General features: G+C 39.4%; 1 protein-coding gene across 2 annotated transcripts in view; it reads left to right on the top strand.

Annotated features, from left to right (window-relative positions):
• gabrb3 (gamma-aminobutyric acid type A receptor subunit beta3) overlaps positions 1–15,000 on the top strand; it is an 85,966-nt gene that overhangs the window by 49,390 nt on the left and 21,576 nt on the right. For both annotated transcript variants that reach the window (XM_058403720.1, XM_058403719.1), the window contains exons 5-7: positions 4,595–4,677; positions 5,468–5,605; positions 9,773–9,925. In XM_058403720.1, coding sequence (XP_058259703.1) covers positions 4,595–4,677; positions 5,468–5,605; positions 9,773–9,925 — 374 coding nt within the window. The remainder of the gene's footprint in view (positions 1–4,594; positions 4,678–5,467; positions 5,606–9,772; positions 9,926–15,000) is intronic.

Here is a 15,000-nt window from a genome sequence, read left to right as displayed (position 1 = left end):
TGCACCACCTTCCTCTGTGGAGCTGCGTCACCTTACAGTATCCTGACTGACCGCTCACGGAGCCGCACACTGGCCTGATGCGATTTGGCTTTAAATCATGCCCCTAGCAACCAGAAAGCTTCTCCTCCTTCCTGGTGTGAGGCGTCAAACTCCAGTAACGTCAGCATGAGATATATGGTTCTATCTTCACCACGTGGAAGGAGAAAACTCCTGAACTGCATGGGTTTTAATCAGGTTTAATTGAAAATCCTGTCTGCAAACCACAAATAAAATTAACATATGTAGGTCGTTAACAAGATGCGGAATTAAATGCAAGGTTCTTAAATTCTTGGACTTAATAAATCTAATAAATCTCTCCTGCTGCAGGACGATGCAGGACAAGTGTGCTGTAGACATTTCTTATTAGTGCAGCTGGTGTTTCAGAGCAAAGCACTCTTTAATATTCTCATTGCACATGCATGTGAATGACTTAAAAATACTATTATTTAATCAGATAAAGTCCGAATACAATGTCAGGTCTCTGTTTTCAAAATTAACATCACCTTCAGTATCGGAAGTGTTCACTTTTTCACAGATTTTCACGTCTTTTTCAGTCTTGCTGAGGATATCAGGGCGTGTGTCATGGGACTGTCAGGAAGAATGTGCTGATAAATAACAGAATCTATGTGATCTGACAATAATAAGTGATCAGTCTAGTCAGCAAACCATCCATCCATTGTCTATACCTGCTTTATTCCTAATTAGGGTCACGGGGTTTGCTGGAGCCTATCCCAGCACACACTGGGCGAAAGGCAGGGGTACACCCTGGACAGGTCACCCGGAGTAAACCCACGCAGGCATGAGGAGAACATGCAAACTCCACACAGAAAGGCCCTTGCCTGTTCAAACCCAGGATTCAAACCCAGGATTCAAACCCAGGACCTTCTTGCTGTGAAGCAACAGTGCTGACCACTAAGCTACCTTGATGCCCCTAGTCAGCAAACCCGTTGTGTTAAATCAGTTAACTCGACTCAACAGTTATCACGCTGCTTGGGTGCTTTTGGAGATATCGTAGCTTAGCGGCTAAGCTGTCGGAATACCAAGGGTGTGAGTTCAAATCCCGTGATCACCAAGCTGTCACTGCTGGGCTCTTGAGCAAGGCCCTTAACCTTCAACTGCAGAAATGTAAAAGAAATTTAAACTGATTTATTGCAAGGTACATCTGTTCAATCTGTGAAGTTCACACCAAAATAGCGTATCCAGCTGGTTTGGGTTATGGCAGTAAGCTGTGTAAATAAGTATTACTAATTATATAACATGAGCAGCACTCTTAGCCACCATGATTTTGTCAGAGTAGCTCTCAGAGGAAAAGGTTTGGAGACTCCTGATCTAAACCATTTGGCAAAATCATGTGTTCTGGTCTGATGAGAACATTTTGGAAATAAATCTAAAATATTTCCGTTTGGTGGAGGAACAGCATCTCCATGGTGAAGCACGGTGATGGCAGCATGATGACAGAGTGTTGTTCCTCCTAAAATACAGCAAATACAACATACAGAGGAAAACTGTGGGCTTTGCAACAAAAACCTGCTGTCTGAAATGAAGGTCATTTTAAATGTAGCCATAAATGGATAAAAAATACAACATATCATTCGTTCATTAATAAAAAATTACTGTGGTATGAGAAGAGTTTCATTTATAATAAAACATAAAGTTTAATATCATCATGAAATAGATGATGTGTGTCAAAATCAACAGCTCAAATTTTACAACCATGAACATGTTCACAGTGTCAGTTCAATATTCGGAGCCCTCCTGGACGTTCCGTTCCGACTGAACCCCCGACTCGGCACTTTAGGACTCGTCCGCATTCGCGGCTGCAACTCTCAAAGCTCAAATCTCATAGACAGAGCAAATCAGTTGGATATTAAAGCCCGAGCTCTCGTTTAGTGGGAGATGAGATGATAGATTGGACAGGTTCCATGTGACCACAGCGGTCGTCAAATCAGATGTGCTTAATTTCCCTGGTGCTGACCGTCGACATCTCACTCGCTCACTCGTTCTCTCACTCCTTTAAACAAATAAAACACCAGGCAGGAGGAACACCATGATGAAGAACTGCACAGAAGTGAAAAAAAGATTCGAATCCATTCTGTTTATATCCGGTGTGAACGTCCGTGTGTGAAACTGCTCCAGTTAACACTCCAGTATTTACCAGACACACTGTCCAAGGCAAAATATATCAAATTTGTTCATATGTTCTGTCCAAATAATCAAAATTTTCCCCTTTAAAGCTAAGACTCTGGAACTTATTCAGGGGCGGAGCTACACGGCTTCAGACCAATCGCATATGATTTTCAGTCAGGTCGTAAACTGGTTCCTGTCTCTGATACTGAAATCTCTCTCGCGTGACAAATCTGTTATCAGGGATAATAAAAAAGGCATGGTCAGGGGGAGGGGTCTAATTTGCATATTCATGTATATTCATAGATCCTGGCATGTATTTTTAATGAGGATGAAGTCGTAAAAATGTTCCTCAACTAATTTAATCTCTTGGATGTAGAAAAAAAAGGAAAGAAAGGAAAACTCCTAAAAATTTACTGCCTGTCCTTCAGTCTCATTATTATTATTATTATTATTATTATTATTATTATTATTATTATTATATAACTATATTAAATCTCTGAAATAACTTTCTGGTTGCAAGTGATTATGTATTTTCATACACAGACTCCGCCCACTTTTAAATTCTATTTTATGTAAAGAATTATGTGTTCATTAAGATGAATAAACCAGATGGATCTGGTGTTTTGGTCTTTTGCCTTTCATCATTCGTTCATCTTCAGTCATTTATCTTAGTAGTAAAATCTCACAATAAGTTTATTACTAATCCCTGAATCACTTCCCAGAGTGAATCACTAAATCACTATCTAGAGTGAATCACTGAATCACTTCACAGAGTGAATCACTGTATCACTTTTTAGAGTGACTTACTGAATTGCGTCCCAGAGTGAATCACTAAATCACTTTCTAGAGGGAATCATGGAATCGCATCCCAGAGTGAATCACTAAACCACTTGTCAGAGTGAATCACTAAATCACTTCTCAGAGCGAATCACTGAATCACTTAGTCATAGTGAAGCACTAAATTACTTCCTAGAGTGAAACACTGAATCACTTGTAGGTTTTGATTCACTGATTCACTCTGGACCGGAAGTTAGGCCTATTAGGAAAATGTTTAGGTTACAGGAAGATTTGATATTAAAGGTCCAGTGTAGTATTCAGTAACTTTTCTACAACTCTCCAAGCAGCAGTTACACCACAAAGAAGGACTGAAGGATGATGTGATGAAATAGCTGCCAAACATGGTGTTCATGCACAGAGTCATATTCACAACACAAAGCTCAACCCTAGATGAACGTTAGCGCTAAGACAACCAAATGACTCTTATCCACACATGAAGAACATCATTAAGCTTTCTTCTGTTTCTCTTGAACTGGTTTCCAGCTAAAATCAATAGTGCTGTTTTCTTTTTTTCTTTTTTTTTTAGAAGAAGCCTGAATGAAAAATAAATGGTTTGGAATCCCGACTGATCTGCCTTGAAGTGTGTGTAATAGTTTCATCGCTCAGCAGTAATAGTTTCATTGCTGAGCTGCTGATCGGTCGATATCAGATCTTGTCCTCGCATCATATCAATTAAAGATCTGACCACTGACTCCCTTTCTTCAAATTCGCTTCACTTCAAAATTGTCTGCATGTTACCGCCATTTTTAGTGCAAAAAACATTTCACAGCTAAGAAATATTAGATTAGATTAGACTGGATCAGATTAGATTGGATCAGATCAACTTTATTGTCATTGTACAGAGTACATGTACGGAGCCAATGAAATGCAAATATACGTACGTTGCCGTGCTTGACATGAAACAGGAAGTGACATCACCTAAATAAATCCTAATTAAAATAATGTTCACTGGGAAACAAATGAGATCAACAGACAAGCTAAACTAACGGCTAACACGGAACAGGTGAACACTTTAGAACCAATGACAGGACAGGGGCGGAGCCAAGCTTAGAACAGAGACCCCAATGAAAAGCATAAAAGCATCTACACTAAATATAGCTATTTTACTATTTTAACAGCCCAGGTGTGAACATCCTCACAGCATCACGCCTAAACCACGCCCCTTTATTAAGTATTTGTTCTAGTTCCACCCATTTTACTTCTTACAGTAGCAAGACTGTTCAGTAATTGTCACACAAATATGTATTTGTTTTTGCACTTGCATTATGATCACAGTGTGTGTGTGTGTGTGTGTGTGTGTGTGTGTGTATGTGCGTTGGCTGAATCCCAGGAGCACTGTGTGTTTACAGCAAGCTCTTGAGTGTAAAGTGCGCTGATAGAAGTGTGGGGAGGAATAATGGCTCTTGTGTTCTCTCTCTCTCTCTCTCTCTCTCTCTCTCTTTCTCTTTCACACACACACACACACAGACACACACACACACAGATGATATAATGTCAATGCTTCCTTTCATCTCTGGCCTTTTTCTAATTTATATACACAAGACTCTTATTTAAAAGTGTGTGTGTGTGTGTGTGTGTGTGTTTAATACAGAATCACCACGACTGCTGCTTGTATGATGGACCTGAGGAGATACCCACTGGATGAGCAGAACTGCACCCTGGAGATAGAGAGCTGTGAGTGTCTAAACACACACACACACACACACTTTTGATTTACTAAAGATCTCAAATAAACGACTAACTTTCAGTTTAGTTAGAAGAGAAAAAAAAAATCACTTTACTGCATGAGTTTTGTCTTTTACTTTTACTGTAGTATTAATAAGTCAGAATTCTATAAAATATTTAAGTTTATATTATTTTAAGACGTAAGTCTTGAACTGGAGTAAGACAGCGTTCAAGAGATTTAATACTTTCAGTTTGTCATATTCACACAATTCTTTTCTCTCTTAAAAATCTCTCTTAAAGTGGCTTTTATGAATGGTAAATGATCGTATTTGCATTAACTCTGCCCACTATTACACATGACTATGCACCAAAATTGCATGTTCGTTAAGAAAATTTAAGACATTTTTTATTACGTGAAAGAGACAAATCTTATGCTTAGTAAAGTTCTCCTTTGACAATTCATTCATTCATCTTGAGTTAGCGCTTTATCCTGGTCAGGGTGCCAGTGGAGTCGATCCAGGAACCACTGAGCAAGGGGCGGGAATGCATGCTGGATATGATTCCAGTGGATTAATCACACACTTATTCACAGATAGATGTAATGAAGGGTCACTGTTTCACGTGGGAGGAAAACTGAGGAACCTAGAAGAACATGTGAGCCTCCACACAGACAGTGGAGAGAATCAGAAACCATGGAGTTGTGATACAGTCTCCGCCCACTTCTCATCACATTTAGCTATAAAGCTGTTACACACACTGTTGTATACGTGACTCATCTATATCATATATATTTGAACAGATGGCTACACGACTGACGACATCCAGTTCTACTGGAGAGGAGGAGACAACGCCGTATCCGGTGTGTCCCAGATCGAGCTTCCTCAGTTCTCCATCGTGGATTACAAACTGGTGTCGCGGAACGTTGTCTTCTCCACAGGTGAGGTTTTACAGCATCAAAAAGGTGCATAAGAAAAGGTGAAGCAGGAAAAAGTAGTTCCTTAGTAGTAACACGTCCTGGGGGTTTTTATTGTATCCATATGCCATCAGGTCTCCACTGTGGAGGGTCCCTTTCAGTAAAACTAGTCAAGTCCATTTGTCTGGGTTCCATTACTTATAGATTGTGGAACTTATAGAACAAGAATCCTGAAACTTGAACCATCTGGAATTGTTATACCTTTCATGTCCTTCAGATTGTGGAGATAGTTTTAGCTATTTATTTTTATCCGTTCAGATAAAACTTGCTATGAGAACCCTGAAAGGTTCTTCAGTTTCTCACTCTGGAGAGCCCATGAAGTACTGCATATAATTCCTACAGCAGAGGGTTTCCCTGTGAGAAATGGGTTCTGATAGAAACCATTTTGGAATCCTTTATCCATCCAAAGAACCCCTGAGGAACCTTCCTTGTTTAGTTCAGCGTTATTTAAGGACAGATCTGCAGCATGTGCTTTTTTTATCAGTTTGTAGATCCATGTAATTTTGTGGAACATCTGCAATACGTGTTACTTTAACTGTCACATCATAGCAGCGTTAGATCCTGAAGATATTGGAATACTCTGGAAACAATCCAGAAGACATCGGAATACTGTGGAAACAATCCAGAAGACATCGGAATATTGTGGAAATGATGGAACCTGTGCATTAATATAAACCTGCGCTACATTGAATTAATCAAGTTAATCAACACCTTCTGACCAATCAGAACCCCGGATTCAGCAGCGCTGTAGGATAACTCCATGTGAATAATGAGTAGGAATTTTATTTTATTTAATTCCTCAAATGAGACTGTTGTTCTTTTTTTAAAAAAAAAAAAAAAAACTGCTGGGTCTAAAAAAGTGTGTGTGTGTGTGTGTGTGTGTGTGTTTAAAGATCTGACCACTATCCAAAATGAAACTGAGTTAAAAAAGAAGAAGAAGAAAAACAAGTTGTCAGATCCTGTTAGTAATAGTATGAGTATTAGGATGAGTATTAGTATTAGAATTAGTATTAGTATTAGTATTAGTATTAGTATTAGTATTAGTATTAGTATTAGTATTAGGATGAGTATTAGTATTAGTATTAGGATGAGTATTAGTATTAGTATTAGTATGAGTATTAGGATGAGTATTAGTATTAGTATTAGTATTAGTATTAGTATTAGGGTGAGTATTAGTATTAGTATTAGGATGAGTATTAGTATTAGTATTAGTATGAGTATTAGGATGAGTATTAGTATTAGTATTAGTATTAGTATTAGGGTGAGTATTAGTATTAGTATTAGGATGAGTATTAGTATTAGTATTAGTATGAGTATTAGGATGAGTATTAGTATTAGTATTAGTATTAGTATTAGTATTAGTATTAGGATGAGTATTAGTATTAGTATTAGTATGAGTATTAGGATGAGTATTAGTATTAGTATTAGTATTAGTATTAGTATTAGTATTAGGGTGAGTATTAGTATTAGTATTAGGATGAGTATTAGTATTAGTATTAGTATTAGTATTAGTATTAGGGTGAGTATTAGTATTAGTATTAGGATGAGTATTAGTATTAGTATTAGTATTAGTATTAGGATGAGTATTAGTATTAGTATTAGTATTAGGGTGAGTATTAGTATTAGTATTAGGATGAGTATTAGGATGAGTATTAGTATTAGTATTAGTATTAGTATTAGGGTGAGTATTAGTATTAGTATTAGGATGAGTATTAGTATTAGTATTAGTATTAGTATTAGTATTAGGGTGAGTATTAGTATTAGTATTAGGATGAGTATTAGTATTAGTATTAGTATTAGTATTAGTATTAGGATGAGTATTAGTATTAGTATTAGGATGAGTATTAGTATTAGTATTAGTATGAGTATTAGTTTGAGTATTAGCATGAGTATTAGTATAAGTATTAGCATTAGTATGAGTCTGAGTATTAGCATTAGTATTAGTATTAGTATGAGTATTAGCATGAGTATTAGCATGAGTATTAGCATTAGTATGAGTATTAGCATGAGTATTAGCATGAGTATTAGCATTAGTATTAGTATTAGTATTAGTATGAGTATTAGTATGAGTATTAGCTTGAGTATTAGTATTAGTATTAGTATTAGTTTGAGTATTAGCATGAGTTTTAGTATTAGTATAAGTATTAGCATTAGTATGAGTCTGAGTATTAGCATGAGTATTAGCATGAGTATTAGTATGAGTATTAGCATGAGTATAAGTATTTACTGGTACATTATCTGCTCTTGCTGAATCTTGCTGAATTACATCCTACTCTCTCTTACTGAATCATGTGTATTTTTTTGTCTGAAGAAACAAATAAATCCAGCCCCTGGGTTGTGAGGAGACTCTGAGAAGGTGAGAAGGTGTTATATTCTCGAGCGTGGAGAACTCAGGGATCGCTACATTCCGAGGCGAGGCTAATTACGGGCTTTACGTCAAGCGTCTCACCTCCATGTGGCAGAAACACCAGCTTAGACCAGCAATGATGGAGGGCTGATTACTTCCTCCTTCTTTTCTTCACACTGTTCGAAAGAGAGAGAGAAAGAGAGAGAGAGAGAGAGAGAGAGAGAGAGAGAGACTTGATCCACAGCGTCAGATATTCATGAAGCAGAAGCTCCACTGCATAAATGATTCCACTGTAATGCCAGAGAACTGACACGCTGATAATTATTCCCACTTCAGAGTAACCGCAATGTTCAACACACACTGGGTGGGAATCAAGTGTGTTATAGAGATCAGACCTTGCTGAAGCTCAGGGAAAGATGAGATCAGACCTCACCAAGAGGACAGGGAAAGATGACATTACAGAGATCAGACCTGATGGAGGAAGAGGAGGAGGAGGAGAAGGAGGAGAAAGATGATGGTATAGGGAGCAAATCTCGCTGAGAGGGTGGGGAAGGATAATGTTATAGAGATCAGACCTTGCTGAAGAGGAGGGAAAATACAACGTTATAAAGATCAGATCTTTCTGAGAGGGCCGGGAAAGATAATGTTATAGAGATCGGATTTGGATGAGTGGGCAGGGAAAGACAATGTTATAGAGATCAGACCTTGCTGAGAGAGCAGGGGAAGACAATGTTATAGAGATAAGACCTTCCATGAGGGAACAGGAAAAGAGGATGTTATTGAGATCAGACCCTTCTGAGAGGGCAGGGGAATACAATGTTACTGAGATCAGACCTTGTTGAAAGAAGATGTTATAGAGATCAGATCTTGCTGAGGGAGTGGGGAAAGAGGATGTTGTAGAGATCAAACCTTGCTGAGAGGCCAGGGAAAGACAATTTTATTGAGATCAGACCTTCACTGATGGGGCAGGAAAAAATGATGTTATAGAGATCAGACCTTGGTGAGAGTGAAGGGAAAGATGTTAAACAGATTAGACCTGGTTGAGGGGCAGGGAAAGAGGATGTTATAGAGATCAGACCCGGTGGAGGAGGAGGGGAAAGATGATGTGATTAGATCTGAGGGGGCAGGAAAACACAAAGTTCAGAAGATCAGACCTGGCTGAGAAGGAGGGGAAAGAGAATGTTGTATAGATCAGATCTTTTTACATCATCCACATCATACCTTCTTTCTTTCTTTCTTTCTTTCTTTCTTTCTTTCTTTCTTTCTTTCTTTCTTTCTTTCTTTCTTTCTTTCTTTCTTTCTTTCTTTCTTTCTTTCTTTCTTTCTTTCTTTCTTTCAGTTACCTGTGAGAGTGTGTATAGTGTGTATTGTGTGTGTTTGTTTTTCCTCAGCGTTTACCTCGACTCTGTTCAGGTGTTAAAATCTTGTTTTCCGTCTGGAATCGCACCTCGTCCTCGACACTCGTTATTGTCGGAATTAAACACCTAGAACTAGAAGTTGACTTTTTTTCCCTCTCTCTTTCGTCTCATTGTGATGGTGAGAGCACTCAAGGCTGAGCTACTACAACCAATCACGAGGAAAAAAAAAATATTTATTCCACCACACCACGGTCGCTTGTTGCCGTAGCGACGAAGGCAAATCTGCACCATCATTGCCATAGAAACTGAAACAAAACATAAAGTATGGCTCCACAGCCTGTCGAAATAAATAGCCTGTCTGTCTCTACCCCATCTGTCTCTCTCTGTCTCTCTGTCTCTCTCTCTCTCTCTCTCTCTCTCTCTCAGGAGCTTATCCACGCCTGTCACTCAGCTTCAAGCTGAAGAGGAACATCGGATATTTCATCCTGCAAACCTACATGCCCTCCATCCTGATCACCATCCTGTCCTGGGTCTCCTTCTGGATTAACTATGATGCTTCAGCAGCACGAGTGGCTTTAGGTACAGAAACTGTCACCCCATCAGGGTCACTGTCACCCCATCAGGGTCACTGTCACCCCATCAGGGTCACTGTCACCCCATCAGGGTTACTGTCACCCCATCAGGGTCACTGTCACCCCATCAGGGTTACTGTCACCCCATCAGGGTCACTGTCACCCCATCAGGGTCACTGTCACCCCATCAGGGTCACTGTCACCTCTCTCACGTTGATTATTTTCCTTTAACATCACGTCCCAAGTGGTTTATTCTTCTAATCCCACAGCCACTTAACAACAATTACTATTTCTTTGCTGCTAGAAAACAGCATTTATCAATTTAATGTTACATTTCAGGATGTGGGATGTTTATAAAACCATTTAGTACATTGTTATAGTCATTTCCTGTTTTCACTCATGTTACTCCAACCAATACTACATCTACAACCGCCTCATAATCTACATCTACACCTGCCTCAAAATCTACATCTACATACCTCATAATCTACACCTACATACCTCATAATCTACACCTACATCTGCCTGATAATCTACATCTACACCTTCCTCATAATCTACATATTCCTACCTCATAATCTACATCTACCTGCCTCATAATGTACATCTATAGTTGCCTCATAATCTACATCTACACCTGCCTCAAAATCTACATCTACCTACCTCATAATCTACACCTACATCTGCCTGATAATCTACATCTACACCTTCCTCATAATCTACATCTTCCTACCTCATAATCTACACCTACATACCTCATAATCTACACCTACAGCTGCCTGATAATCTACATCTACACCTTCCTCATAATCTACATATTCCTACCTCATAATCTACATCTACCTGCCTCATAATGTACATCTATAGTTGCCTCATATTCTACATCTACACCTGCCTCAAAATCTACATCTACCTACCTCATAATCTACATCTACACCTGCCTCATAATCTACATCTACACCTTCCTCATAATCTCCATATTCCTGCCTCATAATCTACATCTACACCTGCGTCAAAATCTACATCTACCTACCTCATAATCTACATCTACACCTGCCTCATAATCTACATCTACACCTTCCTCATAATCTCCATATTCCTGCCTCATAATCTACATCTACACCTGCGTCAAAATCTACATCTACCTACCTCATAATCTACACCTACATCTGCCTGATAATCTACATCTACACCTTCCTCATAATCTACATCTTCCTACCTCATAATCTACACCTACATACCTCATAATCTACACCTACAGCTGCCTGATAATCTACATCTACACCTTCCTCATAATCTACATATTCCTACCTCATAATCTACATCTACCTGCCTCATAATGTACATCTATAGTTGCCTCATATTCTACATCTACACCTGCCTCAAAATCTACATCTACCTACCTCATAATCTACATCTACACCTGCCTCATAATCTACATCTACACCTTCCTCATAATCTCCATATTCCTGCCTCATAATCTACATCTACACCTGCGTCAAAATCTACATCTACCTACCTCATAATCTACATCTACACCTGCCTCATAATCTACATCTACACCTTCCTCATAATCTCCATATTCCTACCTCATAATCTACATCTACACCTGCCTCATAATCTACGTTTTACTACCGCATAATCTACATCTACCTGCTTTATAATCTACATCTGCACTTGCCTCATAATCTACATCTACCTGCCTCATAATCTAGATCTACACCTGCCTCATAATCTATCTACCTGCCTCATAATCTAGATCTACACCTGCCTCATAATCTACATCTATCTGCCTCATAATTTACATCTGCGCCTGCCTCATAATCTACATCTGACTACCGCATAATCTACATCTACCTGCTTCATAATCTACATCTACACCTGCCTCATAATCCACATCTACACCTGCCTCATAATCTATCTACCTGCCTCATAATTTACATCTGCACCTGCCTCATAATCTACATCTGACTACCGCATAATCTACATCTACCTGCTTCATAATCTACATCTACACCTGCCTCATAATCTACATCTACCTGCCTCATAATATACATCTACACCTGCCTCATAATCTACATCTATACCTGCCTTATGATCTACATTTACACCTGCCTCATAATCTACATCTACCTACTTCATAATCTACATTTACACCTGCTTCATAATCTACATCTACCTACTTCATAATCTACATTTACACCTGCCTCATAATCTACATCTACCTTCTTCATAATCTATATCTACCTGCCTCATGATGCACATCTACCTACTTCATAATCTATGTCTACCTGCCTCATAATCTAGATCTACACTTGCCTCATAATCTACATCTACCTGTTTTATAATCTACATCTACCTGCCTCATAATGTACATCTACCTACTTCATAATCTACATCTACCTGCCTCATAATCTAGATCTACACCTGCCTCATAATCTATCTACCTGTTTTATAATATACGTCTACAGCTGCCTCATAATCTACATCTACCTACTTCATAATCTACGTCTACACCTGCCTCATAATCTACATCTACACCTGCCTCATAATCTACATCTACCTACTTCATAATCTACATTTACACCTGCCTCATAATCTACATCTACACCTGCCTCATAATCTACATCTACCTACTTCATAATCTACATTTACACCTGCCTCATAATCTACATCTACCTACTTCATAATCTACATCTACACCTGCCTCATAATCTACAGTTATTAATCTTTAAACACAAGCATCAAATCACTTGCTTCCACTCAGTTTGTAATTAAGTTTTTTTTAAAGTAAAAAATTAAACATTCCACAATATTGATGATACCTCAGATCTATCATCCAGCCCTACTTACTGAGGAACCATGCAACCTGTCAGAAAATTTAATTTCACAGCTTCATCTCTGACTGTTCCAAAACGCTGACACCACAGACTCTTTCCATAAATGTTATACATTAATAAAAACTCAGGGGGGATTTCCTCGCACAAATTTTGTTAGCTAGCGTTTTAATCAGAACCACATTCCAGATGCACAACATCCCCTGCATTTACTGCTGAGTTATTTTTTATACCAAGCATCGATAATATAACAAACACACTGCAGCGCAAAAAGTGTGTGTAATCTACCTGAAATCTGAGGACCTGGCAACCATCATTCTATTCAAATGCAGTACATTATATATTATGAATTGCTTATGGATGGATTAAGCAACAACAACAACACTGATGTACCTACAACAAATCCTAACAAACACCCATGTTAACGACCCACCCTAGTAATTTCTGTTCTTCCCATGGTGGACGGAGAACAGGGGCGCCAATACTTTCAAATGTAAACCTGAACCTAAGCCACATATATGGTGTAGGTGATAAAATAGCAACTCGTCTTTCCTCCCACTTCACACGCTGATACCCAGAGGTGGGAGTGTGAGACAATTTTTAGCTCATGAGATGGTTTTATGATGAGGTGTATACACTCAAGTATGTGTTTGTGACAGAGAGAGAGAGAGAGAGAGAGAGGAAGTGAGGAAGAGAGGGGTAAAAAAAATAATGTGCAGGATGATGGTCTACTTTTTGCGAAACTATCCTCATTAACGACATTAAGCAGTGAAATGAGAGCACTTTGCATCGGGATGGAAAAGTCTCTATGGCTTCACACACACTCACACACACACACACACACACTCACACACAAACACACACACACACACGCCTCACTTCACCTGCTATTATCATTACGAGTTCCCAGCTCTCTCGGCCTCTTTCCCTCTCTCTCCTGCCAGGTAACCCAGTAAAAACACAAAGATCGATGCAGCTGGAAAACAATTACATTTAACCTCCATTTCAGTCCTCCGGCACGCTGCAGAGGAGCAATGAATCTCGCCTTTAAATGACTCCGAGAGAGCCGAGAGTGAGGTGAAGGCCATCCATCCTCCACATCCGCATCCGGCTCTATTGTGGCCACTGTCAGGCGCTCCGACTCAATTACACACACACACACACACACACACACTTACACATACACATACACACTTTAGGAATCTGGTCATCTCCGAATGGAAATGTGAGAGGCTGGGATAATGCAAATGGTGTAACCCTGCTCTCACTTCCTCTTTATGCTCTTTCTGCTTCTCTCTCGATGGCTCGACTGATTGAATTGGTCGCTTTTGTTTGCGAGTTTCCCTATTCATATGGAGGATTAAGCTGTCTTCTTATCACTCACTCACTCACACACACACACACACACACACACACACACACACACACACACACACACATACTACAGATCAGGAATCTTCAGGTAGATGCGACGGTACACAACGTGTCTATGAGTAAAGAAACTTTTAGACAAAAATCCATCCAGTGAGTGACAGAATCACTTAATTAATAAATGTTGAAGTTACACCGGTCAGCCATAACATTGTGATCAGTGAGAGGTAAAGTGAATAAGACTGATGATCTCCTCATCATGACACCTGTTAGTGGGTGGGATATATATATATTAGTTATTTATAGAATATATAGCGAGTTTGACAGAAGGGCCAAATTGTGATGGCTAGACCACTGGATCAGAGCATCTCCAAAACTGCAGCTCTTGTGGGGTGTTCCCGGTCTGCAGTGGTCAGTATCTATCAAAAGTGGACCATGGACGGTCAAGGCTCATTGATGCACGTGGGGAGAGAAGGCTGGCCCGTGTGATCCAATCCAACAGACGAGCTACTGTTGCTCAAATTGCTGAAGAAGTTAATGCTGGAAGGGCAGAGGGCTGCCGATACTTTTGTGTTTCTAGCTTCACTTCTGACTTATAAACAGCGCTGACACTGGACACTCCTTCCACACACCACACACAAACCTGCTGATGTGCAGCGCCAACAGAAAACACCGCGAGTGAATTCAGGCAGAGACACAGTGAGTGTTACTGAACACTGAGTGTGTGATTGTGTACATGTGTGTGTGTGTGTGAGAGTGTGAATGAGTACTGGTGTGTGTGTGATTGTGTACATGTGTGTGTGTGTGTGTGAGTGTGTACATATGTGTGTGTGATTGTGTACAGGTGTGTGTGTGTGTGTGTGATTGTGCACTG

Source organism: Hemibagrus wyckioides, linkage group LG11 (genome assembly GCF_019097595.1).
Source record: "Hemibagrus wyckioides isolate EC202008001 linkage group LG11, SWU_Hwy_1.0, whole genome shotgun sequence".
NCBI classification, from domain to species: Eukaryota; Metazoa; Chordata; class Actinopteri; order Siluriformes; family Bagridae; genus Hemibagrus; species Hemibagrus wyckioides.
This window is presented reverse-complemented; position numbering and strand designations above follow the sequence as displayed.